This window comes from Balaenoptera physalus (assembly GCF_965194825.1).
Source record: "Balaenoptera physalus genome assembly, chromosome: 1".
Taxonomy (NCBI): domain Eukaryota; kingdom Metazoa; phylum Chordata; class Mammalia; order Artiodactyla; family Balaenopteridae; genus Balaenoptera; species Balaenoptera physalus.
In genome coordinates this window covers 17454450-17481779 of record NC_138882.1, presented here as the reverse complement: position 1 = coordinate 17481779, position 27330 = coordinate 17454450, and the positions used below count along the sequence as shown (strand labels likewise).

General features: G+C 36.0%; 1 protein-coding gene across 3 annotated transcripts in view; it reads right to left on the bottom strand.

Annotated features, from left to right (window-relative positions):
• Positions 1–27330, bottom strand: part of SPATA17 (spermatogenesis associated 17) — a 193913-nt gene that overhangs the window by 39248 nt on the left and 127335 nt on the right. For all 3 annotated transcript variants that reach the window (XM_082427491.1, XM_082427492.1, XM_082427493.1), the window contains one exon: positions 12162–12297. In XM_082427491.1, coding sequence (XP_082283617.1) covers positions 12162–12297 — 136 coding nt within the window. The remainder of the gene's footprint in view (positions 1–12161; positions 12298–27330) is intronic.

The window sequence follows — 27330 nt, the reverse complement described above, 5'->3', positions numbered from 1 at the left end:
ATCTAATTTTCTCTTTAAAATCCATTTATTCTTCAAAGCCCTAGATCATCATCAAGGGACCACATTTTCTAACTGAGGAATTACAGAGGAGGAAAATTAGGTTTTAAAAACTATTCCAATTGTTGTGAGCAAACTCTTTGCAAACAGCCCTTGGAATCGATTTAGTAAGAGAGTTAAGGTCAACATTTGTATCCTTACAACCTCTGTGTGAAATATTTTTACTACTTTTGTACCTTTAGAGTCTTTAATTGATATCCTTAAATTCAGTTGCTGCCCAGATCATCAAGTTATCACTTTTCAGTCATCTGATATTTCACAGTTGTTAAACTAACATGTTAGCAGATTTAAATTTTCCCCTAATAGTTTATAACCTTATAATAGCCACCTAAAAATTAACTTGTAAATTAATCCAGAGTTAATAATGCAATTATTAACTGGAGCAATCTGGAGCTTCTGGAGCAATCTGGAGCTTATTAACTGGAGCAATCTGGAGCTTATATATGTAACAGAAATCACAAACTGTAGCCTTCTCAAAATCAGTCTGGTAGTATGGCTTTCAGCATCTTTTTAGGATGAATATGAATGTTTAAATAACTCCATGAAGAGAGCCTTTAGGAGAAAATGTATTGCACTTAGGCATAATTTGGAAAATATGCAGTTAAGTATGTTAAACTAAATTAAATCCACAACAATAATTTTTGCAATGGAACAATTTCCTCAAGTGAATTCTCAAGCAGGAAATCTAGTCTGTGAAACCCATGAGTAGAGTTCTGAGCACTCCTTAGAGCACATTATATAAAGTGATATAAAGTGATAAGGAAACACACAATTAAGAGAAGTATTTGACTTGTCCCTTTTTTTTATGGTATGTGTTGCTGTTGGTTCCCTTCGCCTTTTTGTAAGACTTTTAAAATATTTTAAGCACCAACTTGGAAATTTGCCAAAAATTTTTTCAAAATACTATTTTTATACTGATATAAAATCAACTGGAAGATACAAAAGGACATAAAATGTGATCTATAAATTAAAATCCAACTTGATAGCAAGCTTTTTACTTCTTTTGCCTTAGAAGTAACACAAGTTAGATTTTCGATATATTTAAATTTCATTATTCAATTTTTATAATATTAAAACATGAACTATACAGTATGGGACATAAATTTAAATTAATAAAAAGCAAATTAATCTTTTAATCATCTAGGACTCAGTCAATTTATTAATGTGATTTTACTATTACTTTCTAAATACAAGAGTAACTTGGATATATCACAGGTTGGGTTCCAGACCACCACAATAAAGTGAATATTGTAACTGAGTCACACATATTTCTTTGCTCTTCCAATGCATCTGAAAACTATGTTTACACTATACTGTAGTCTATTAGGTGTGCAATAGCATTCTGTCTAAAAACACAATGTAAATAGGAATGATTTCTCTGTAGCATGCAATGCTGCTTGACAGCATTTTACCCACAGTAGCAGAACTTCTTTCACAATTGGAGTCAATCCCTTCAAACCCTGCTACTGCTTTATCAACTAAGTTTATGTCATGTTCTACATCCTTTGTCATTTCAACAATCTACATAACATCTTCACCAGGAGTAGTTCCCATCTCAAGAAACAACTTTCTTTGCTCATCCATTAGAAGCAATTCCTTATTCATTCAAGTTTTATCATGAGATGGCAGCAATTCAGTCACATCTTCAGGCTCCACTTCTAATTCTAGTTCTCTTGCTTTCTGAAGTGACTTCCTCCACTGAAGTCTTGAAACCCTCAAAGGCATCCACGATGGTTGGAATCAACTTCTTCCTGATAATGCTGATATTTTAACCGCTTCCCATGAATTACGAATGTTCCTAATGGCTTCTAGAATGATAAATCCTTTTCAGAAAGTGTTCAATTTACATTGTCTAGATCTATCAGAGGAATCACTATCTCTGGCAGCCAGGTAGAGAGTTCATTTTATTATTATTTTTATAAATAATATTCTGGTGTTCTGTATCATCTTGACACATAATCAAGATAAATTTTTAAAATGTACAAACCATTATGTATAAAGTAAGCTATAAGGCTATATTGTACAACACAGAGAATACAGCCAATATTCTATAATAATTATAAATGGAATATAACCTTTAAAAATTGTGAATCACTATGTTGTATAACTTTAACTTATATAATATTGTACAGAAATTATACTTCAATTTTTAAAAAAGCCTTAAAAGCAAAACAATATATATTTAACAGAAAACATATATATATATATATATATATATATACATATATATATATATACAATATACAAAAGTTTGGTGCATGAAAGCACAGAGTTAATATAAAACAATAAAGACTATGCAAAAATCCCAAAGCAAATAAAAAGGTAACTAAATGAAGTGAATAATAATAGAACCATTCCCCTTTAAAATAATCCCACAAAATTAACGATTTGTTAACTCGCAAAAATGTTTCCAGTATTTGAGATAAAGTGTCAGTACTTTAATTTCAGCAAACTAGAGGTTTCAAGAAGCCTATCACCTAAAAATTCTAGATAAAAGATGTTAAGATCTTTTTAATGCATAAATGACCTGGGGAAAGATTAAGAGGATTCTTTGGAAGAAAGAATTGCTAACAAAGTGCAACCCAGTGAAGGCTGTAGTCAGCACATGTCCCATGGTATATACACATCCATAGAGTCCTAACGTTTGGGTGTAACATGGCACATGGTCAAGAAAGAGACATCTGGGCCTGGGGTACAGTGGGAGGTTAGACCAGAGAACACGGTATAAAACCAGCACTCCTGAAAAGTAACATTTTCAGTAGATGAACTAGAAAAAGAAAAAGACCCTATTAGGGAGACGTTGAGCATACATAGCCATCTCATCCTTGGATCTGAGTGGAGTGGAGAAAAGGAAAAAATTAAGTTCAGGAATCACACTGGAACTAAAAACTTTCAGAAAGAAAATCATAGAGGCCAGCTATAAAATCTCTAGCTGTCAAACAAAGATTCTGTCCTACACCACAGTGTACAGCTTCACATCTAGGGCAAGCATCTTACCTGGGGTAATGTAAATTTTACAGACCTCAGAAGGAAACAGTTGCCACAGGCTCTCTAGAGCTGTACAGTGATTAATAATGTGTTGGAGAGATCTCTCAATCTCAGACTTTGTTGCAGTTAGAAAATAAAGGTTTTTTTAAAAATAGGTTTCTGGTAACTGACTGTACAGCTGAACTGAATGAATAAGCATTTTCAGAACTCTAATGAAAAACTGATGAACTCATAAAAGTGCTAACAAAAGATCAAGATGAAAAAAAAAATTTAATTACATGGGACTGAGTGAACTGATGAGGATGAGTATAATTTTTGTGACTTTCTGTCTGAATTTAAAAAAAAAATCCAACAAGGACTCAGAGGCAAAGAATATACAAATCAATTTTCACTGCAAAGTAAAGGCGCTGTTACAGTGGAGGATTACTGGACTGAATGTCAATATTATGACATAGTATGAGTGTGTTTCATGTTTGGTAATTGCAATCATTGTTGCTTTTGTTGTGGTCATCCATGTACAATGCTTGGTGTCAGTCTATTTATCTCTTGTAAAAATAAAATACAGTGTGTGTGTGTGAAAAAATAAATAAATAAATAAAAATAAAAATAGGTTACCATGCTTCTTATAAAACTGTGTTCCATTATGTTTGCTCCTCACTCAAATGTAATGCTTTAGACTTAAATGCGAATTGAGCCCTTAGGTTAATAATTATACACTAATATGGTCAGTTCTGATCTATTGAAAATCTTGGATACATCACTGCACATATTATTTTTATTCACAAATTAAAATTCAAATAATAAACTCTTGTGAACCCGTTTTTAAAACTGTAATTGAAAATTACCACACAATGTAACAAACTTATCTGAAACAAAACATTGATTAAAAGGCTAAGGTAATGTAAATTTATACATCTTAACATTATACATCCAAACTATTCTATAGGTTAAACATTATTTTTTAATAAATAGTATAACACAATATTTGGCTCTGTCCTATTTTCTTAAATGCATAATAAACTAGACTATATGCATAAACGTATACACATACAAATGCAACATACTTTATAATAAAACATTCTATAAGCATATACTTTTCCTGAAGGCTACTGACCTCCAGAAGACCGATACAAGGGTAATCAGAGGGGAAAACTGAAGAACTTCAGTCCCAGATATATTGTGAGAGAGACAGAAAAAGCACTTAAACTGAATATTTGATTATTGAAGGCCATCCTCATAAGCAAAATATTTTCCCTCAATTACACCTAATTATTTAATTGTTTACATTTACTAATGAAACGAAACAACACAAAACAAACAACTGTTGGGGGCTCTTTTCAGCCAGCACATAATCATCCATCAACATGTACAGAAAGATTCTTAAAATTATATGAAGCTGGTCTGTTTAAAGTGAAAGGCATATTTTATCCCAATCAATGCATAAAAGTAAAATTATCCATAACTGAGGCATGTTTCTCTGCTATACAGTTCAGCCGTAATGATGCCCACACACTGCTCTTGCACATCAATTATGATAATCATAATCACGGTCGTTAAGCTGGATGTTCATTATTATCAGGATGCTGGTGACAGCAGATTCAATCACCGGGTGCCATGGGCAAGCAGTCACAGTCCCACCCAAGTTTCTGCAGACAGCGATGTGCCACATTAAATCTATGATGTGTTCCACATCCCACTCCATTCCAAAAGCCATAGACGGTAAAGGTCAACTTTATGTTCTGTGCAATATGCTTAGGTTTTCTAAATTAATTCAATGGAGTACTAGATATTTTTATGCTTTGTAGCTTATAAAATTCTGTTTAGGACCAAAATGCACGTGAAAATAACAAAAAAGGGCTGCTCTACTGTTGTAATTCACCTATAATAAGGCGGATGAGGAGAGGCTCTGTCAACACGAACCATCTTAAAAGTCTCTGCTTGAATTTTGCAAGTAAGGAAAAACATGAAATGGTTCTATTACAATCAGTTGTCTAAAATGCACATGAAACTCATTCTAATTCAGATAAAGGCCTCAGACTATTATTTCTGCTTCAGTAAATATGAACATATGTGAATGTTTTGACAATCAAAAGAATGTTTTTCGTATACGGAATTTTTTCTTGTCCAACTTAGACCTAGCCAGATAGATGAAATTAATGGTGACTGATAGAGTCTCCTTATTTAATTTCATTTGTATTTAAAACATTGAGATCAGCACAACAAAGAATTTATAAATCCAAAGTATTTACCTGAACTTAAAGTTTGACCATTTAAGACACAGACCTACATTCTAACAATTTAACTTGGGGCATTTTACAATTAAATAAAAGAAATATGAGGAAGTTATATGATATGTACATTAATGCGTCATTGATTTCCATACTTTCACAAAATGATATATAATTACAAGAGACAAAGAAGGATACTACATAATGATCAAGGGATCAATCCAAGAAGATATAACAATTGTAAATATTTATGCACCCAACATAGGATCACCTCAATACATAAGGCAAATGCTAACAGCCATAAAAGGGGAAATCGACAGTAACACAATCATAGTAGGGGAGTTTAACACCCCACTTTCACCAATGGACAGATCATCCAAAATGAAAATAAATAAGGAAACACAAGCCTTAAAAGATACATTAAACAAGATGGACTTAATTGATATTTATATGATATTCCATCCAAAAACAACAGAATACACTTTCTTCTCAAGTGCTCATGGAACATTCTCCAGGATAGATCATATCTTGGGTCACAAAGCAAGCCTTGGTAAATTTAAGAAAATTGAAATCATATCAAGTATCTTTTCCAACAACAGTGCTATGAGACTAGATATCAATTACAGGAAAAAATCTGTAAAAAATACAAACACATGGAGGCTAAACAATACACTACTTAATAACCAAGAGATCACTGAAGAAATCAAAGAGGAAATCAAAAAATACCTAGAAATAAATGACAATGAAAACACGACAACCCAAAACCTATGGGATGCAGCAAAAGCAGTTCTAAGAGGGAAGTTTATAGCAATACAATCCTACCTCAAGAAACAAGAAACATCTCACATAAAAAACTTAACCTTATACCTAAAGCAATTAGAGAAAGAAGAACAAAAAAACCCCAAAGTTAGCAGAAGGAAAGAAATCATAAAGATCAGATCAGAAATAAATGAAATAGAAATGAAGGAAATGACAGCAAACATCAATAAAACTAAAACCTGGTTCTTTGAGAAGATACACAAAATTGATAAACCATTAGCCAGACTCATCTAGAAAAAAAGGGAGAAGACTCAAATCAATAGAATACGAAATGCAAAAGGAGAAGTAACAACTGACACTGCAGAAATACAAAGGATCATGAGAGATTACTACAAGCAACTATATGCCAATAAAATGGACAACCTGGAAGAAATGGACAAATTCTTAGAAAAGCACAACCTTCTGAGATTGAACAAGGAAGAAATAGAAAATATGAACAGACCAATCACAAGTAATGAAATTGAAACTGTGATTAAAAATCTTCCAACAAACAAAAGCCCAGGACCAGATGGTTTCACAGGCAAATTCTATCAAACATTTAGAGAAGAGCTAACACCTATCCTTCTCAAACTCCTCCAAAATATAGCAGAGGGAGGAACACTCCCAAACTCATTCTACAAGGCCACCATCACCCTGATAGCAAAACCAGACAAAGATGTCACAAATAAATAAAACTACAGACCAATATCACTGATGAACATAGACGCAAAAATCCTCACCAAAATACTAGCAAACAGAATCCAGCAGCACATTAAAAGGATCATACACCATGATCAAGTGGGGTTTATCCCAGGAATGCAAGGATTCTTCAATATATGCAAATCAGTCAATGTGATACACCATATTAACAATTTGAAGGAGAAAAACCATATGATCATCTCAATAGATGCAGAAAAAGCTTTTGACAAAATTCAACACCCATTTATGATAAAAACCCTCCAGAAACTAGGCATAGAGGTAACTTAACTCAACATAATAAAGGCCATATATGACAAACCCACAGCCAACATCATTCACAATGGTGAAAAACTGAAACCATTTCATCTAAGATCAGAAACAAGACAAGGCTGTCCATTCTCACCACTATTATTCAACATAGCTTTGGAAGTTTTAGCCACAGCAATCACAGAAGAAAAAGAAATAAAATGAATCCAAATTGGAAAAGAAGAAGTAAAGCTGTCACTGTTTGCAGATGACATGATACTATACATAGAGAATCCTAAAGATGCTACCAGAAAACTACTAAAGCTAATCAATGAATTTGGTAAAGTAGTAGGATACAAAATTAATGCACAGAAATCTCTTGCAGTCCTATACATTAAGGATGAAAAATCTGAAAGAGAAATAAAGGAAACACTCCCATTTACCATTGCAACAAAAAGAATAAAATACCTAGGAATAAACCTACCTAAGGAGACAAAAGACTGTATGCAGAAAATTATAAGACACTGATGAAAGAAATTAAAGATGATACAAACACATGTTCTTGGATTGGAAGAATCAACATTGTGAAAATGACTATACTACCCAAAGCAATCTACAGATTCAATGCAATCCCTATCAAACTACCACTGGCATTTTTCACAGAACTAGAACAAAAAATATCACAATTTGTATGGAAACATAGAAGACCACGAATAGCCCAAGCAATCTGGAGAAAGAAAAACGGAACTGGAGGAATCAGGCTCCCGGAATTCAGCCTATACTACAAAGCTACAGCAATCAAGACAGTATGGTACTGGCACAAAAACAGAAATATAGATCAATGGAACAGGATAGAAAGCCCAGAGATAAACCCACGCACCTATTGTCAACTAATATATGACAAAGGAGGCAAGGATATACAATGGAGAAAAGAGAAAAGACAGTCTCTTCTATAAGTGGTGCTGGGAAAACTGGACAGCTACATGTAAAGGAATGAAATTAGAACACTCCCTAACAACACACACAAAAATAAACTCAAAATGGATTAAAGACCTAAATGTAAGGCCAGACACTATAAAACTCTTAGAGGAAAACATAGGCAGAACACTCTATGACATATATCACAGCAAGATCCTTTTTGATCCACCTCCTAGAGAAATGGAAATAAAAACATAAATGAACAAATGGGACCTAATGAAACTTAAAAGCTTTTGCACAGCAAAGGAAACCATAAACAAGACAAAAAGACAACTCTCAGAATGGGAGAAAATATTTGCAAATGAAGCAACTGACAAAGGATTAATCTCCAAAATACACAAGCAGCTCATGCAGCTCAATATCAAAAAAACAAACAACCCAATCCAAAAATGGCAGAAGACCTATATAGATATTTCCCCAAAGAAGATATACAGATTGCCAACAAACAGTTGAAAGGATGCTCAACATCACTAATCATTAGAGAAATGCAAATCAAAACTACAATGAGGTACCACCTCACACCAGTCAGAATGGCCATCATCAAAAAATCTACAAACAATAAATGCTGGAGATGGTGTGGAGAAAAGGGAACCCTCTTGCACTGTTGGTGGGAATGTAAATTGATACAGCCACTATGGAGAACAGTATGGAGGTTCCTTAAAAAACTAAAAATAGAACTACCATATGACCCAGCAATCCCACTACTGGGCATATACCCTGAGAAAACCATAATTCAAAAAGAGTCATGCACCACAGTATTCAATGCAGCTCTATTTACAATAGCCAGGACATGGAAGCAACCTAAGTGTCCATCGACAGATGAATTAATAAAGAAGATGTGGCACACATATACAATGGAATATTACACAGCCTTAAGAGGAAACGAAATTGAGTTATTTGTAGTGAGGTGGATGGACCTAGAGACTGTCATACAGAGTGAAGCAAGCCAGAAAGAGAAAAATAAATACCATATGCTAACACATACATATGGAATCTAAAAAAAAAAAAAAAAAAAAAATTGGTTCTGAAGAACCTAGGAGCAGGACAGGAATAAAGACGCAGACATAGAGAATGGACTTGAGGACATGGGAGGGAGAAGGGTAAGCTGGGAAGAAGTGAGAGAGTGGCATGGACATATATACACTACCAAATGTAAAATAGATAGCTAGTGGGAAGCAGCCGCATAGCACAGGGAGATCAGCTCAGTGCTTTGTGACCACCTAGAGGGGTGGGATAGGAAGGGTGGGAGGGAGACACAAGAGGGAGGAGTTATGGGGATATACGTATACGTATAGCTGATTCACTTTGTTATACAGCAGAAACTAACACACCATTGTAAAGCAATTATATTCCAATAAAGATGTTTAAAAAAATGATATATATATATAATTTTTCATTATTGATTTTAATAATTTTGGGAAAAAGTAATATTATTTGCTTGCAATCTGCTGACTTTGTGATGTCTTTGTATAGTGTTCTTCATATTAATAGCATTAAAAATAATACAAAAATATTAAATACTATTTGATTATTAATTGATGTAATGTGAATATGATTAGAGAAAGAAAACATATGATTTTTCTCTCAACTGATACCCTTTATCCCAGTTGTGTAGCAAATCGTCTGGAAATGATAACCTCCATGCTTAAAGATGACAGAAGAGAAAGAAAATTCTTCAGGCAGACAATCTTAAAACATGATGGAAAGGGTGGAGATCAGGAACCAAATGTATTTAATTGAGCTGTTTCTTGGCTGAAGTGAATCTACTGCATTGAACTAAATCTTATGTGCATTTAAATATTTGTCAATAGTCCATCTTCCAATAGAAGCATAAAACTACACCAGTCTTTTCCTTCTCCAACATTTTGAACTCAACAACTCACTAAAACTATTCTTCATCTACTAATATGAATAACTTATGGTCTCACATCTCCAAGGTCAAGAAACAAAGTTTTATATAAAATAAAGAAAAATAAGCCTGCTTTTAGTACTTTATTGGGCACAAGTCTCACCCAAATCGCTTTCAGCAAATCAAAACATAAAATATTTTCATGTAAACAATAGAATGACTACCCTTATACTTCGTAGAATCTATTGGCAACAGAGGAAAAATTTATTCATCTAATATGGTTATTCTAAGAGATCAGAAGAAGGGGAAGAAGGAAATGAGGAGGGGAGGGAGAAATTTAAATTTGTATTTAATATTTTTCTACATGGTTTTGTGCAAGTGGATTAATGATTTATTAAGACATAAAGAATCCCTACACTTTCTGTCTTAGGTTTCAGGGTCTGCAAGAACAATTATTTGTCATTAACTTTTCAAGTATGTGTACTTTCTAAAGGTATACAGAGGCACACAATGATTCCTCAAAAAGAACAAAATAAACATTTTTTTTAGTGAGTATCCAAGAATTTCTGCAAGTTGCTTACTTCAGTTAGATAAATGCATAGTCTTGGAATATGTCAAAATATATGAATGAACCTGTTGCATAAAACCAAAAAGTACCGTATTATTTTAGGAAAGAAACATTTGTGCAAGGATTTTTCTTACTCTGAAGTAGCTTAATGTCCTAAGGTAGGTAAGTCATTTAAATTTTAAAGAAATGAGAATTTCCTTGAATTAAATAGGATGGTGAGGGCATAACAGCAAAAAAAACCAAAAAACAAAAAACACAAAACTTTACGTCAAATAGAAAAATGAGAGGTAGATCACATTATGTACATTCAAAATACAAAATTAATTAGTTTAAAAATCATATTAAACCTATATTCTGAATGGTTGCATATTAGGTAAAAACAAATGCCTAGAATAGTCTTACCATGGATTTTTATGAAATAATATTGTTATGAACTTTTAGGTTTGTCAATCAGTGGACCAGATTGAACTACTCCTTGTATTTCTTATGCCATGGAATTACTATTTAGTGTTTTAGAAGACCATTTAAAAAAAATAAAAAAAGACTTAGTAGCGGTAAAAGAAAAAGGCACTTTCCAAAGAATCCAAGTTACTCCCCAGCAAGAGTTCCCTTTGACATTCCTATATTTAAAATGTCCTTAAAAAAAGAAATTTTCTTAGAATTTGGTAGAGAAAGATCCTGTTTCCCTTAAGGGTCTAATGTGTCTTTTCCTCTTGAATAGTGAGGACGCCTCTGCAACTTGTGTTCTCTCCGTCTTTGCCACCCACAGGCTGCAATTCCTAAGTCACTTCCCACCATACTCACAGTTCCCCTTTATTTCGTGTGCACAGCCACTCTTCTCATCTAAGATCGTTTCCCCTTATTTAAATTTCTAGAATATGACTTGTGCTGTATTTGCCATTTGATAAGGTGCCTTAAATCCTTTTGGTAGGAGATTGTGTGTAAATGAATAAATCCTCATTGACAAACGATTAATAGAAATAGGCCTGGTAGTATATGGAACTCAAGAGCCCTAACCCTCTTCCAGAAAATCACTGCCTACTTCATTTTATCTGTATAATTTTAGTATTAATAAGTTTGAGTTTCTAACTGCTAGACAATAGGTTAAACACATAGTAAGAACTTTCCTCTTTACCTCCTATAGTGTAAGACATGTGAGTGTTTTCGCAATCTAGAAATTTTTATTTAAGTGGTAGCAACTATAATTCTGGAATCAGAAAATAAATATTTATTTGCTTTTTTCTTTTCTATATCATATATAGAGATGGGATATCACATATATCTCCCTCCCTCCCTCCCTTCCTTCCTTTCTTTCTTTTCTCCCTTCCTTCCATCCTTCCTTCCTTCCTACCTACCTATCTACCTACCTATCTACATACACACAGAGATTGAGAGGAAGCAGGAAAGCACTGATCTCCATGCCTGAGAGTTAGCTTAACTCTATTCCACAGATTCAGACTCTGACCCTAATTGGCTTTGCCAAAGCTAATGATCCATGCCATTTGATCACAGGGTAGCTGAACCATAAAACACAAGAACACAACATCAAAAAAAAAAAAAAAAACACAAAAAACTTAAATCTCTTACTGACGTAGTAAGCAGCACTATCTTCACATAAAATAGCTATAAATAATTTTATAACCATGAAGGTGTTAGTCGTAATGATTATATTTATATTTGCTATAATCAGTGTATATTTTCAGCCTTTTAAAAGAAACACTATTTTCTTTTTAATGTTGCATCAACTCACCTTGTCACAGATCCATTTCTTAGGATTTTCATCTCGGAAATGTTGACTTCCATAAGCGTCAGGACCATACTTGCTTGATAAATGCATTGTCGGGATGTACTTTTTATTTTTATGGTAGGAAGAAAATGGCAAAAACCTGAAAGAACATTTAGGTAATAGTCTTAATTTTATTTCTAGAGACATTTGATTAAAAAAATAAGAAGTAGTAAATTACAGTGAAAATAATACATGGCTTGGAATCAGAATACCAGGTTTTCACTTCAATCTCTGCCACTGACTATCTCTGTTACTAACTTCTATGAATCTTCATTACTTATTCTGCAAGTGGAGGTACTAAAACTTCACAGAATTTTTGTAAGCCTCAAATATTTTCTAAATATAGAAAATGTTAAATAATAAATTTATTAATTAATTATGCCAAATAATTTAAAACATCACGTAAGTAAAAACGCCCTTAACTTTAAGATGGTAGTCTCCAGATGAAAAGGATGGCTAGCACAGGCAACTCTTATTGAAATGAGCTTCTTCAAATCTTAATTTACCCAAAAAATAAAGACAGTTTGGTACAGGTTATAGATAATGACCCTTTTGAGTTAGTCAGACCTATATTCACATCTTAGCTTTGCCTTGCTACCTGTGTTCCCTCATGCAAGTTGCTTGACCTGTACAAGATTTTAATTATAGGGAAATTGGAAAGAATGAACAGCTTAATATATACAAAACTTTACATGGAGGCTGAAAACAGTAAGTGTTCAATAAATAATGGGGGTGCTAAAGTAGAAGGAGCTTATTGTTGTAGCTCTCATTATCATATCATCATCATCATCACCACCATCATCATCACCACCATCATCATCACCATCATAATCATCATCATCATCACCACCACCACCACCACCACCATTACCATCACCACCATCATCATCATCATCACCACCACCACCACCAACACCATTACCATTATCATCATCATCATCATCATCACCACCATCACTGTCATCATCATCACCACCACCACCACCACCATTACCATCATCACCATCATCATCATCATCACCACCATCATCACCATCATAATCATCATCAACATCATCACCACCATCATCATCATCATCATCACCATCATCATCATCATCACCATCACCATCATCATGATCACCACCACCACCATCAGCACCATCATCATCATCACCACCATCATTATCATCATCACCACCACCACCATCACCATCATCATCATCATCATCATCATCATTATTACTTTTAATGTTATTTTGATCAACATAAAAAATGAAAATTTTAAACTCTCACAGGACAACTAAGATTGTGATGTGTCTTTAGTGTAACCTGATGAATTGTTTAATCCCTCACCAAAACTTTCTGAAATAAAGTAAAGGAATAAAAAAATTTGTAAACTCACAAGAAAGAGGACAAAAGAGAAGAAATAGAAGATGAAAATGCTAACATTTTGGCAGGTGGAAAGCAGAGAGAAAATTTAAAAACTGAAATCTAAGTTCCAGAAGAGGGAGAGGCCAAAGAGAAATGAAGCCATTAGTCCTGCAGAATCCTGGAAGACTCTAGAAGTTACTGCAGTGGGTGAGAGTGAAGAATAAGGCTGAAGACAGGTGAAAAACCTATGCCATGAATAATTAAATACCCAGATTCCTCTCTTAGTCCATGTATCCAAAACAATAGTGTATTCTCAGAAAACTTTATACCGGAGAGCTCTGGTCTCAGGGAAAGCAGGAACCACAGAAGGCCAGAGTGAGGCACCAAATGGAATATATGAATTTTAATTCAAAGACTACTCATTGAAATCTTCCCTTGCTCATCTCGAAGTAACCTGGGAGCCGGATTAACAGATTTCAGAAGAGTAATTGTATCATCTCAAAAGATACTGAGAGCGCCCAGAGAAACAACTTCAAATATCAACATTTGGAGATCTCTTAACTAAAAGGTCATATCACAGTGCAACAAAGTCTATCAGTCAGAAAGCCATTCTCACACACAAATAAACTTTTTAAACCGATTTTTAGAGTCTCCTTTTTAATATGAATTTAAGAATAGATTACCAATTGGGGAAACTACCAACATGAAAGAAAGACATATATCTAAACATAAAAGATAACCTAGAGGAAACATGTAATATAGGAAACAGGAGCAAACGTCAGAAAATTCTAATTAATATAATCAACGGAGACATGGTGTCAATGAAATTAGAGCTAGATCCTGTTTTAAATACAAGAAACATTTAGAGGGAAACAGCAAGCTCTGGGAAATAAATATATACAGCTAAATTAAATATTCCGCCAAGAAAAATATTTTGAAATTCAGACTTTGAAACAATAAAGTTGAGGTTCAACAGATTTATTGAGCATATGCTGATATTTTCACATATATCATCTCATTTAATTAAGACAAAGAAGTGGCCTTTTCAAAAATCTCAGTTCAATTGAAAAAAATTTTGCCATTATATTCATAAATTTGTTTAAAAAATAATAAGCTTAGGAAATGTGGTGTTATTTCATCAATTTTCACACCTCTCTACAATTTCTTTTTAATGATTATTAAGGAACTCCTTTTAAATATTTTTCCTAAGAAAATATTCTCTAAGCCAATTTAAGATAAAAGATAAACAGAACACAGAGCTTTGAATTATACCAAATTACACAGGCATGTATTATATATGCTCTTGAGAAAAGAGCTCTCATGTAAGACAGATTACGGCCCTTCCAGTGTTAATTTGCACATGGGATGGACATCACACATATGAAAAATTAATGTGGTCCCAATGTCCCTGAGTATACAGAGGAGGTGCTGTGAGCTGGCTGCTGTACTTACACTTTTTATCACTTCTGAATTGCATTTTAATAGTACATTTTTCTTTTGTGTCTGAACAAAATTTGCTTTCTCAAGGGACTGGATGTCTGAGAAGACAAGGCGGAAAGACTAGGTATTTCCCTGCACGTGAATTAATGTTAATTTCATTGAGCCATAATGTTGCATTAAGGTAACATGTAATGCATATTCTTAAGGGCACACATGTATGTGTATATATGTATATACATTGAAAAATATTTAGATGTTTTATAAATAATATTTTAAAATTTGTCTTCAAATTCAGAAGAAATTATTTAATTCTCAAATAGAATTTGCTCTATAAAAGTATAAACAGCTAGGAAAACCCTAGAAATCAATTGAGTTTACAATCAAAAGTTTAGATAATGGTCAATTTTACTTTTAAAATGGTATCTTTACCAGTTGTTTTTTAATTAATTAATTAATTTATTAATTTATTTATTTATGGCTGTGTTGAGTCTTCATTTCTGTGCGAGGGCTTTCTCTAGTTGTGGCAAGTGGGGGCCACTCTTCATCGCAGTGCGCGGGCCTCTCACTATCGCGGCCTCTCTTGTTGCGGAGCACAGGCTCCAGATGCGCAGGCTCAGCAATTGTGGCTCACGGGCCTAGTCGCTCCGCGGCATGTGGGATCTTCCCAAACCAGGGCTCGAACCCGTGTCCCCTGCATTGGCAGGCAGATTCTCAACCACTGCGCCACCAGGGAAGCCCTACCAGTTTTAAATATATATTCAGATGTGCTTTATGCTTGCAGTGCATACTTTTCAGTGAACTGAACATCACATTAAAGAAGAAGATGATATGGGTTTGCCTGTTAATTTAAAAAAATCTCATCAGAGGTACAGATCTGGCAGAAATTCTTAAATTCAATGTGGAGATACAGTGATATATACAAACAAGTCAGTACTTGAATGTCTGCAGAGTTAGAGAAGAATTGGTAGGGGTCTCAGGAAGCAAAAATTAAAATTAATCAATTAGCTTCAGGGAAAATAAGTCCACTGCAAATATATTTTAAAAAGTCTTTATTCTTTGAGTATTAATATACTTAATATTATTTTCCAAATAAGAAGACTAACAAATTACACTTATCTTTGTTTTCTTTATTAACTTTCATCCCCCCCTCCTTTTTGTTTATAGTCCTACTACTGTCACTCATAATTCTAGGTTTTCCTCCAACCTATTTGTTTCACTGCCAGATAATTCAAATCTCCAATTATGGAACCCTGTTACCTATTGATTCAAACCTATATTGTTCAGCCCAGCAGCCAGGCTTCTTAGAATGCACTTGGTCTGTTCAATCTCCAACCACTCCTTACCTGACGTCTTTTGATGCCATTCTCCTTCCTCCCTCCCTCCCTCCCTCCTTCCCTTCCTTCATTCTTTCTCTGTTTCCTTCATTCCTGTCTTTCTATCCCAGCTCTGCCTTTGTCCATGTTTGTCTTCCTGAAATACTGATCCAAGCACTACTTATCTTTCAAAATCTGGCTGAACACCCAGCTTCCTAATCGTCCTACTCCAACCCACACTGATTTCTCTACTGTCTTAATATTTACTCATTAAACAAACATTAAATGAAATGCTTTTATATACTAAACACTTTGAAAAACACTGGGATTTAATGCTGGAAGATGCAGTATACCTAAAAGGAATTCACCTTATAACAGGGGGTGGAGAATGAGACAACACAGTAGAATGTGTTGGTTTTGTGATAAATACATGCACAAGAGGCAATTAGGACACAGAGGAAGGTTTATTTATATACGCATATGTGCTTGTAACATGCACATGTATATGCATATGGGGGTGGTTATTGGCAGGGAGTTGGGGGGCGGGGCATGGAAAAGCTGTCTTCCCAGACCATGTATGTCAGAGCTGCATACTAAGACATGTAGAGTTAGTCAGGTTAAGAAGCTGGTGAAGACTATTTTAGACAGAAGAAACAACATATACAAAGATATGGAGGTGAGTTAGAGCATAAAAAGGGATGCTGAAGAAATGGAAAGGGGTTCAACATAACTAGAAAATTGAGTTCTTTATGAAGGAAGCAAAGGAGATCATGAACAGCTTTATAGTGAAGATGAGATTGCCCATGGAAACTACGCATAGAAATATATTACCGATCTTCATAAATTGCTAAACATTTTTCTCCATATATATTATATATTGATTGCCCAATAGGGTAGTTATGCAAGCCACAGTGAATTCTGACTTAGGTAAATCATTTCAAACTGGACATGGAGATAACGATTCGTAGATATCGCGCTACACAGCTACGGAACAAGTCTCAGATGCCTGTTCAGGTTTCAAACATGTCCTAGAACAGCCCTCTCTCTGTTAAAGGGCTTCTAGTGAAATATATGTATTAAGCACAAAGCAGGATAAAGGGTACCTTGTTACAAGTTAGGAATTTTACTCCAGATCACAATAAATTCTCCAATGAGTTATGCAAAGCATGCAAATAAGTCTTTTCGCCTAGGCTAGAGGCAGGAAAAAGAGCAAACTGGAGTGAGTTTGCCCCCAAATTTAAAACAGACTTTGTGTAATCCACCCCTTTCCAACGTGGGGACTGCTCCCCGTTTTGCCCTGAGTCTTAACAGCCAGCAAAAGTCAAAGGTGTGATAAGAGATGAGACAGATGCTCCTCCGGGGAGAAGAGCCTTCCTCTTTAACCACTGGCCAAAAAAGGAAAAGGTGGGACGGCTAAGGATTCTCCCCACTGAGAGCAACTCCAGGCCAGCACCTGACTACTAGTCAGAGGAGAGGCCAAGAGAAACTCTGGAGCGAGGTAGACCTCATGCAATGTGGCCCTGCATAGGATGGGTCCCCCCAAGGAGTAGCAAGCCCCCTCCCTGAGCTGAAGAGGGAGTGGATGGGGGAGAAGAAGAGAGCAGGGGAGCCCAAGGGAGATGCCAGCTTCCCCTAGAGGCAGCTCCTTATGATAAGGAAATGGATACTCAGTTCTGGGCCTGTATCAGATAAGCAAATAGTAGGTGTCTAATAATCACTAGGGGACTTAATTCATAGTTAATTCAATCCACCACATATGTCTTAAATAACTATGTTCAGTAACATTGTGTTTAGACACTGTGGGTATTAAAAAGGTGAATAAGCAGAAGCCTCACCCTAAGACCCTGAAAATCTAATGAGGGAAAAAGACAAATAACTACACCAATATAAAGCAGGGGGTGTAGCAGGGCGGGGAAGCAAAGCTTTCTGATAAAGAAAAAACAAAAGAGTATGGGAACAGAAAGCACTGGGGACAATATCTGATCTGAGTTTTAACAAATGGGTCAGACTTCATTAGGCCGAAATGAAAATTGAGAAGGAAGATGCAAAAGTAGGGGACCGGTATGAGTACAGGCTGAGAGGTAAAAGCTTGGAACCCACATGTGGGGTGTTAGAAGTATGGAGCTCATTGGCCTTGAAAATTGGAAGAATGCTCTTCATAGGGTGCTTATACTGACTCCTATCAGAACAGGTCAAGCTTCAGCAGTCTTAGCTTTCTTAACATCTCTGTGGAATATTATCCTCAGTTACTTTAAACTTTCCTCACAGATACTATTGCCAAACTGTAACATCACTGGGGCTCTGTGCGGCCCCTTCCCAGAGGGTGGACTTGATCATAGCATGACCAAGGTTAATAAACACTGGGGATGGAGGAAGGAGAGCCCATTACCACATTCCTCTCTCTAAAACTATGTTGCTAAATTGGATGCCTGTGATCCTTTGATACCAAACATGTCTGACATTTTCCATCTTTTTATTGGAAGAGGTTTCTTTTCTTACTTATGAACTCGAAAATAAATACAGGATTCTTCAACACATTCACTCTTTCCGTTGTAGTTTACTTCTATCTTAAGAGTGACTCGAAGATGCTCTTGTTTCTTTCTTTCTTTTTTTTAATAAACTTATTTATTTATTTTTGGCTGCGTTGGGTCTTCGTTGCTGCGTGCGGGCTTTCTCTAGTTGCGGTGAGCGGGGGCTACTCCTCCTTCTGGTGCGTGGGCCTCCCACCGCAGTGGCTTCTCCTGTTGCAGAGCACGGGGTCTAGGCCCCCGGGCCTCAGTAGCTGTGGCACGTGGGCTCAGTAGTTGTGGCTCGCAGGCTCTAGAGCACAGGCTCGGTAGTTGCTGCGCACAGGCTTAGTTGCTCCACAGCATGTGGGATCTTCCTGGACCAGGGATCAAACCTGTGTCCCCTGCATTGGCAGGCGGACTCCCAACCACTGCACCACCAGGGAAGCCCCAGAAGATGCTACTGTTTCTTAACTACTGAGGTAATAAATGACCAAAGAATCTCTCCGAAAAATCAATTATCTGTTTCATCATATATGCTACACAGAATATGAAACATGCCAATTATTTTTTGTTGTTCTTACAGCAGAACTGTAGAACATGCTGAAGAAATCACAAGCTGCATTAATAAAGATCTTGGGCTATGAGCAGCCTGTCTCATTCCAATCATTAACAACACTGGGAGGGCAGACACGCCTAAACGTGATACAGGAGTCGGTACTGGGATTCACTCCAGGATCTCTGCTGAAAAGGTCTACCTAAAATATTTGCGGGCTTCGCTGGTGGTGCCGTGGTTAAGAATCCGCCCGCCAATGCGGGGGACACGGGTTCGAGTCCTGATCCGGGAAGATACCACATGCCATGGAGCAACTAAGCCCGCGAGCCACAACTACTGAAGCCCACGCGCCTGGAGCCCGTGCTCCGCAACAAGAGAAGCCACCACAATGAGAAGCCCCCGCACCGCAACAAAGAGTAGCCCCTGCTCGCCGCAACTAGAGAAAGCCCCGCAGCAACGAACACCCAATGCAGCCAAAAATAAAAATAAATAAATAAATTTATTAAAAAATAAAATAAAATAAAATACTTGCAAAAGGAGAAGCAAGGATTAAGAGCTTTGTAATGCTCAAAATAGAGCAGTTATTTAAATGGGGTATATAAAAAAGAATAGGAGGGGAAAAAATCCACTATGGGCTAATTAAGGGAAAGGAATTCTCTTAATTCCAGAGGCAATTCCCTCTGGTCTACAAAACTTAATTCGACAAGCAAGGACACCTAGGCATAGAAGTTTGAAAAGAGTTGATGAAAGAATTAGAAGAGAAAATATGAACAAAGGAAGTTGATTTAATCTACTAAACTAATCAACAAACAAAAAATTTTCATGTTATCATAAAAGTACACCTGCTCAAAAATTACATATTTTATTAGATTTTAATATTTTAATCATTATTATAATATAGAAAATAGTAAATTTAATGTTTTGAGGGCTGAATTAAAACCAGTTCATTTCTAGTCTCATTGTCAGATGACTTAGTTCTCATTAACCAGTTGTAGCATTTTCTTTTTTTTATTTTAAAGAAAACAGACTTTATTGCCCAGCAATTAAAATCATTTGAACTTATATTTTTCTATATCATTTATTGTGAGATGATCAATGTTAAATAAAATATTAATTTTCGTCATTTGCTTTAATTCATGTCTTCTTGACCAATTCTTCGTTTTCCCTTCCAAAATGTTGTATGCCACACCTTTGAGGCAATGAAGAAGTTGTAAACACCACTGCTAAGGACTTGAACATTCATCTGCAGGTACTTATATGCTTGTTACGTGTGCAGCTGTCCTCCTGGTGGTTTTTTCACAGCCATCCTCTATGACAAGTTTTTGGAAAACATTTATCACAACGACGTTCATTCATCTTCAACTCATAGGCTCTGTTGTACCTTTGCTTTTGAAGAGGCAAAAGTTCTTCCAGTCTCCCAGCTCTTGGCTGGTTTCTTCTGTATTGTATCCAGAAATACACATCTCTGTGACCCGAAGCATCTAAGGGTATAGCCGGCATTTAACAGCCTAAGGGCCTCCTATACTGTACGGATTCTTCTCCAACTTCAATGCCACGTCTCCAGAGCATATTTACAAAGGAAGATCCGGGAACGAATGCCGACAATGCTCCACTGCGTCGGGACCAGAACTCATTGTTAGTAGGTAAACTGTGCTAAAATGCGACAGAGCAGGAGGCGCGTTGGAAAGCTCGAGGCTGCGTCACCTGGGGCGGGGGAGAGGAAGGGGGCCTCCTGACATGACCTTGAGGCTGAGGCCGCGCCGACCGCTCCGCTGTGCCCGGCACTGGACGGAGGGCACCGGGATGGAGGCCCCGGCCGCGGGACCCACAGAGAGGAGAGGCCCGAGGGGGACCCATGCGCTCTGGCTCGAAGCCGGGTTCCCGGCAGAAAAAAAGAAGAGGATCTAACACCGCAGGGAATCCCCCCCACCCCGTCAAAGAGCCCGGCGACAGGCCCGCAGGCGCTGCCGCCCCACCCGCAAGGCCGACGGTGCCCCGAGGCGCCTTCCTCTCTGGGTGGCCTGGCAGAAAAGGCGTAGCATTTTTTTTAAGAAAAAGCATTTTGAAAAACCACACAACTGGAAATATACAAATTATTTGTGTTAATTATATTTGAAATAGGATGAGATATATTTTAAATTTGTAGTATAATTAATAATGAATACTGACTTAATATAATGAATTAATAATAAATATATACACATTTCATGATATATATAAGTGAAATCATTGTGCTGGACACCTTAAACTTATACAGTGCAATATGTCAATTATATCTCAATAAAACTGGAAAAAATAAATATTAAATAATTTTAGCTCTTCTAAAAAAAAATCAGGTCAACTGTCCAATTCATTAAAAAGGGTCATAAAATGCTGAATTGTTTTTCCCTTTTAATACGGAATAATATGTTTTAGAATAAATTTGGCAAATAAAAAGTCTCTCTTTATTACCTTCAATATGAGAAATAAAAGGTGTTTTCTCTATATGTATTAACAATCCAAATTTCCAGATAAATCTAATATATAGCTCATTAATACCAATAGAGGGATTTCAAAACATAGTCTACTCATCTATCAAGATGTTTTATTCGAGTAGAATTTTGGTTGAAGAGATGTTCATAAAATGACAACAACTTGAAATAGGAATTAGACTTCATTTATGGATGAAAACAGGTTTCATTGAGATTTTCATATAAACATTGCTATAACTATTCAATACATAAAGTATTTCATACTTAGAGTAGAATTCACAGAAGAAATTTAAAACTCATAAACTTTTAAAGGAGCAGTATCAATAACACAAATCTCTCCCCTAGGGTGGTGATATAAATATAGTATTTAAATATAAAGAATACCTATGGCAACATAATATTTAAATATTAAGAATGCAAATGGCAAGACTATCTGTTCAGCTAGACAGTGAGCTTATATAACAAGCTTCTAAATTTAAACGGAAAGACATATTTTGCCCTCCTTACATTTTTTTTTAGCTTAAGAGGACTAGTATTCCCTGGATATATTATTATTATTATTATTAACAATCTCCAGGCATGCTGATTCAGTAATTTCATTACAGCTGTGCAACAACTTTCCCGTACGTATCAGAGTTAACCTTACTTTCCTCTAGTTAATTGTGGAAAACTTACCAAAAAAAAATTTCTGCTGAAAGATACTGAATTTAAATGTCCCAGCTAAGTAGCATTCATTCAGGCTCTTCTTTTAGCAGTCCATTTACAACTTTAAATGTTTTAAGCGCAGATATTTTAAGGACTTGTGTAATTGACATAAAGAACAAAATTAAGGAGAAAAATAAGGCTGTGGGAAACACTTGCACAAATTATTCTTAAGCAGAATGAAATAAGCTGAAACTAAAAAAAAAATTGCTAAGAAAAATCAAACGTAGAGCAGCATATTCCAAACCATGGTCTGTGGATAAGGGGATTCCATGGCCAACCATGCCATTAGCTCTACGATGCCAGGAAACCTCTGCAATGTTGTTCATTGCTTTGTCCTTAGTACCTAATACAGAGCCTGGCACATGTTAGGCTGTAATATTTGCTGAATAAATGAGCTTGCAAAATGCTATACATTATATGTCCCCTTTTTGAAGGTCACACTAAATAAAAATATATTTAAGACGGAGAAGCCCTGTAAATGCCAAAAAAAAAAAAAAGTTTAAACGTTTCAAATATAATTTTTCCCAAGTTTATTTGACAGAAAACTCATTAACATCTTCCAGACTAGAGTTCAAGAGACACAGTTTGGAAAATGCTGTTCTAAGAAAAAGAAAAGAGGAAGTAAAGGCTGCCCTATTACTGGAACTGTTAGTGCGGTGTTAATAAAGATCAAAGATGGGACAAAGCGAGAGAGTGGCATGGACATATATACACTACCAAACGTAAAATAGATAGCTAGTGGGAAGCAGCCGCATAGCACAGGGAGATCAGCTCGGGGCTTTGTAACCACCTAGAGGGGTGGGATAGGGAGGGTGGGAGGGAGGGAGACGCAAGAGGGAAGAGGTATGGGGACATGTATATGTATAACTGATTCACTTTGTTATAAAGCAGAAACTAACACACCATTGTAAAGCAACTATACTCCAATAAAGATGTTAAAAAAAAAAAAGATCAAAGAGAAATCACACTTGAATTCATTTCCTCTTGCTTGATTTCTCTTGCAACGAGAATGATTTTGGTGATCAGATAGATGAAAACAAAACAAACAAAACTAGTTGAAGCTCAAGCTCAATATGTAAAAAGAGTTGTTGACCGCTTACTGCTTGTCAAGTATGGTGCTAAGCATACTGCATAAATCCTGGGCTCTTTCTCGAGGAGCTTATCATCTGGAACAAGGGTCTCCAATATCTGTGTCTGGAAAGCCCAGGCAGGTAACACATATTAAGTCAGATGTAAAAACTAAGAATGCAAGCTTTAATCAGTTTGTTGCCATATGAGACTGGAGGCCTGCTGTTTCCAGATCTCTTAATTTTTAATATAAGCCAGAAAATCTGGATTTTTAAAAGATATAATTACCATTTAAAATTTTTTAATCAATTTTTAATTTTTCAATCAATTTAATTTTTAGAAAACTAAGGGGTCCAAATATAACATACATGGAAGCTGTATGCAACTCAGAAGCCACTAGTTTGTAACCTCTGGTTTAGAATTTATAAATGAGCATCTACCCAATGATTTCAAGGTCTCTATAAGATATACTGTATCTCAAATTACATCTTTGGATGAGATCACCGAATCATCATTAGTTATTCTTAAGACCTTATGAATGTACCAAATATATACCAAAATGAGTCTAAAAGCAGAAGAATATAGATTCTATAACATATAGGTGGCTTAATCTGATGTTAATTTCAGCAAGATTCTAAAATGGAATATTAAAATAAGGTTAAAATTAAATTCTAGAAAAATGGGCCAATATATGTGTGTATATGATACTGGTACTATTTTATTTTAATATGTCTATATTTTGATATTTTAAATTTTAAAATTAAATATACATTAAAAAATATAAATTAAAATATTTATATATAAATACATATAAAGAAAAATATATAAACATATATCATCACCACAGGTAAAGTACAATTTTAAACATCGTATATCTGAAGTTTGGCAAAGAATTTGACAAGCTCTCTTATGATATCCTCAAGAATGTGGGAGAAATAAGAGCTAGGTGATAAAGGAGAAAGCAAAAGCTATCGATGAATGACTTGCCAACAGCCAAATCTGATGCATTCTTTTCAGTCCTCATTCAACTTGAACGCTGCATCAAGCAGAGTCCAGTACTTGTAGTGAATTCTCTTCTCCCTTGATTTGCAAAATACCTGCTGGTACTCTTCCTTGCTTTCTCAGTTTCCTGACTGACTCATCATTTTCTGCCGATACCTTGGATTAATGACTCTTATCTTAACCAGAACTGGGCATTAGAATCACTTAGGCATATATGTCAAACCCATATGCCTACTGAGTCAAAATATCTGTGGTTGAGACTAAGGAGTGCATATGTATATAATTTTAAACTTCAAGGTGATACAGATAAGCGACCTAATTAAGAACCACTGCCCTGACATTAAAGCAACTCCCAGGAATCTGTGCTCAATCTTTTCTCTCTCTAGTTTCTCCCTGGGAGATTTTTTCCCCCACCAAGCTTTTAACTATGACCTCTGATGATTTCTAAATTTTTATCTCTATATACAGTGTTCTTCTTTAACTCTAGACCAGTATTTTCAAATGCTCACTAGGAATATCTACCTGGATATACAATAGGTACCTCAAATAGAGCTGCCCCCAAGTTAAACTCATATCCCAAACCTCCACCCTATCAAGACAATAGTTCTTCTTACATTTTTTTTTTAAATTAAGTAAGGACATCACTATCTGGCCAGTCACCTCACTCCGAAGCTATCAAGTCAAGGCACTAGAGGACCCCCTGCCTCTGCACTTCTCAATCGGAGGAAATCCTTGCTCGCTCATGGCTATACTTTCATAAGACACTGTATTTGATATAATGTGACATACCGTCCCCTGACCACAGTTGTGATCCATTCATATGTTAACAGCACATGTCCATTAACTTAACACATATTTGTTAAGCATCAATTGTGTTTCAAGCCTACAGCTTGTGTGGGCCAGTTTGATAACATAAATTGAGCAGAACAGATTCTCCTGAACTGAAAAGCAGAATTAGCTGTGGGTTCTAGCGCTGGAAGGTTACACTGAATCAGGCCTGGGGTGGCCATGATAACTAAGGGCAAGCTGAAGATTTATGGGCAAGAAACTGTGAGGCAGTAGATAAAGCCAGTCAGTAGAAAGAAAACAGGAAGCAGAAATACAGAGAAAAGTGGAGATGCCACTAGAGGGAGAAAACCATGCCTTTTCAGCCCCCAAGAGTCACCTTAGTCCAGTTTTTCTTTGGTTCCTTAGATTTCTATAAGATTCTTCAATGGATCTTTCAAACACACCGTTTACTTGAGTTACCGTGAATGGATCTTTGTTCTTAGCAATTAAGAAAGCCCTAAGATAGTGATCCTAAATGCATCTATGCCCCTGACCACCCATCCACACCATATCATGTTGGCCCCTATTTCTGGTTTAGGGTTTATAGGATTCTACCTATAAAGCAGTTTGTCAACCTTTCTCTTTCCTTCCACTACCACTATCCTTGCTCTATTGCAAGTCCTCTTTATCTCCGAACTGGACTATGGCAGCAGTATCCTAACTGCTGTGACTCCCATTTCTTTACCATGGACATAGCTAGTAGAGTGATATTTCTAAGATAACTGACCCTTTCACTCCAGTGATTAAAACACAGTGATGGTTTTACACTGTGTTTTATATGGTAAAGTCCAAACACTTTATCATGGTACACATGGCCCTTTATACACCTGGCTCCACCTATACTTTCCCTCTCATCTCTGCCATTTTGCATGAGGTACCAAAGCTCTGAACTAAGCTTCACTAGATACCTCAGAAGGCAAACCGAAACCCACATGAGCTATGCACTCTTTGACAGAGAGATGGCTTTGTCCAGGCAACAGCCTTGGTGCCACCCTCCTTGCTTTGCCCGGCAAACTTCTGTTCAGCCTTCAAGTCTCTTCTGACCCCCAACATACTTTTGAACTCTAAGTTGAAAACAGGGAAGTCTGGGATGTGTAAGTGCCATACCAATATAAGAATATGAGTATGGCACAGAATGACCATCTTTCTTTTACAAAGGAAATTCCACAGGCCTCGTAAATTGGCCAAAAGTTAATTGGCAAAACTTTACTTAGAATATGTTAGCCATTGTATTAGGAAGAATTATTAGAAAATGATAAAAATCTAACTAAAAAGACTAACAGTGTGTTTTTATGATTGTCTGATTGCATACACCAAAAGTGTGCGTAATATTTTCACAAAATCAGTAAAAGTATTCCGAGTTATCACCATTATGTCAATGTTATAAGTCTTAAACTTCTTCAGACTTAGATGTCTATAAGGACAGAACTCTAGGACTCTGTGGTCAGCTATGTGAAAAACCATCTTTTTCAAGGAAACAGTGGACAAAAATGAGCACAGTTCTCACTGTAGAGCCAAAGTAATGAAGGGCTTTCTTGTAGACAAATTCTAGAAATTCTTAATTACACACAGGCTTATTATCTGTATCCCCAGTGTTATAAAGTACCAGCACTTCATTAGAAAAATTAAGCTGGAAAAATGAAGGCAGTACTTTGTAAATTTCCACTGGAAATTAGCTGGGAGAGACAGAGGAATACTGGATCAAAAGAGGGTAATCACGCTTAACTGTGCCCTAGAGCACCGGCACGTATAATACGATTTGCACAGCAACTACCTCTCCTATTACTGCTTGTTTGGAGTATTCTGTGTTAATGGGGTTAGCTAATTTAGTATTTTAACTTAAAAAGGCTCTGCTGATTAATAAATGTTGCACACTGTGCTAGTAATTAA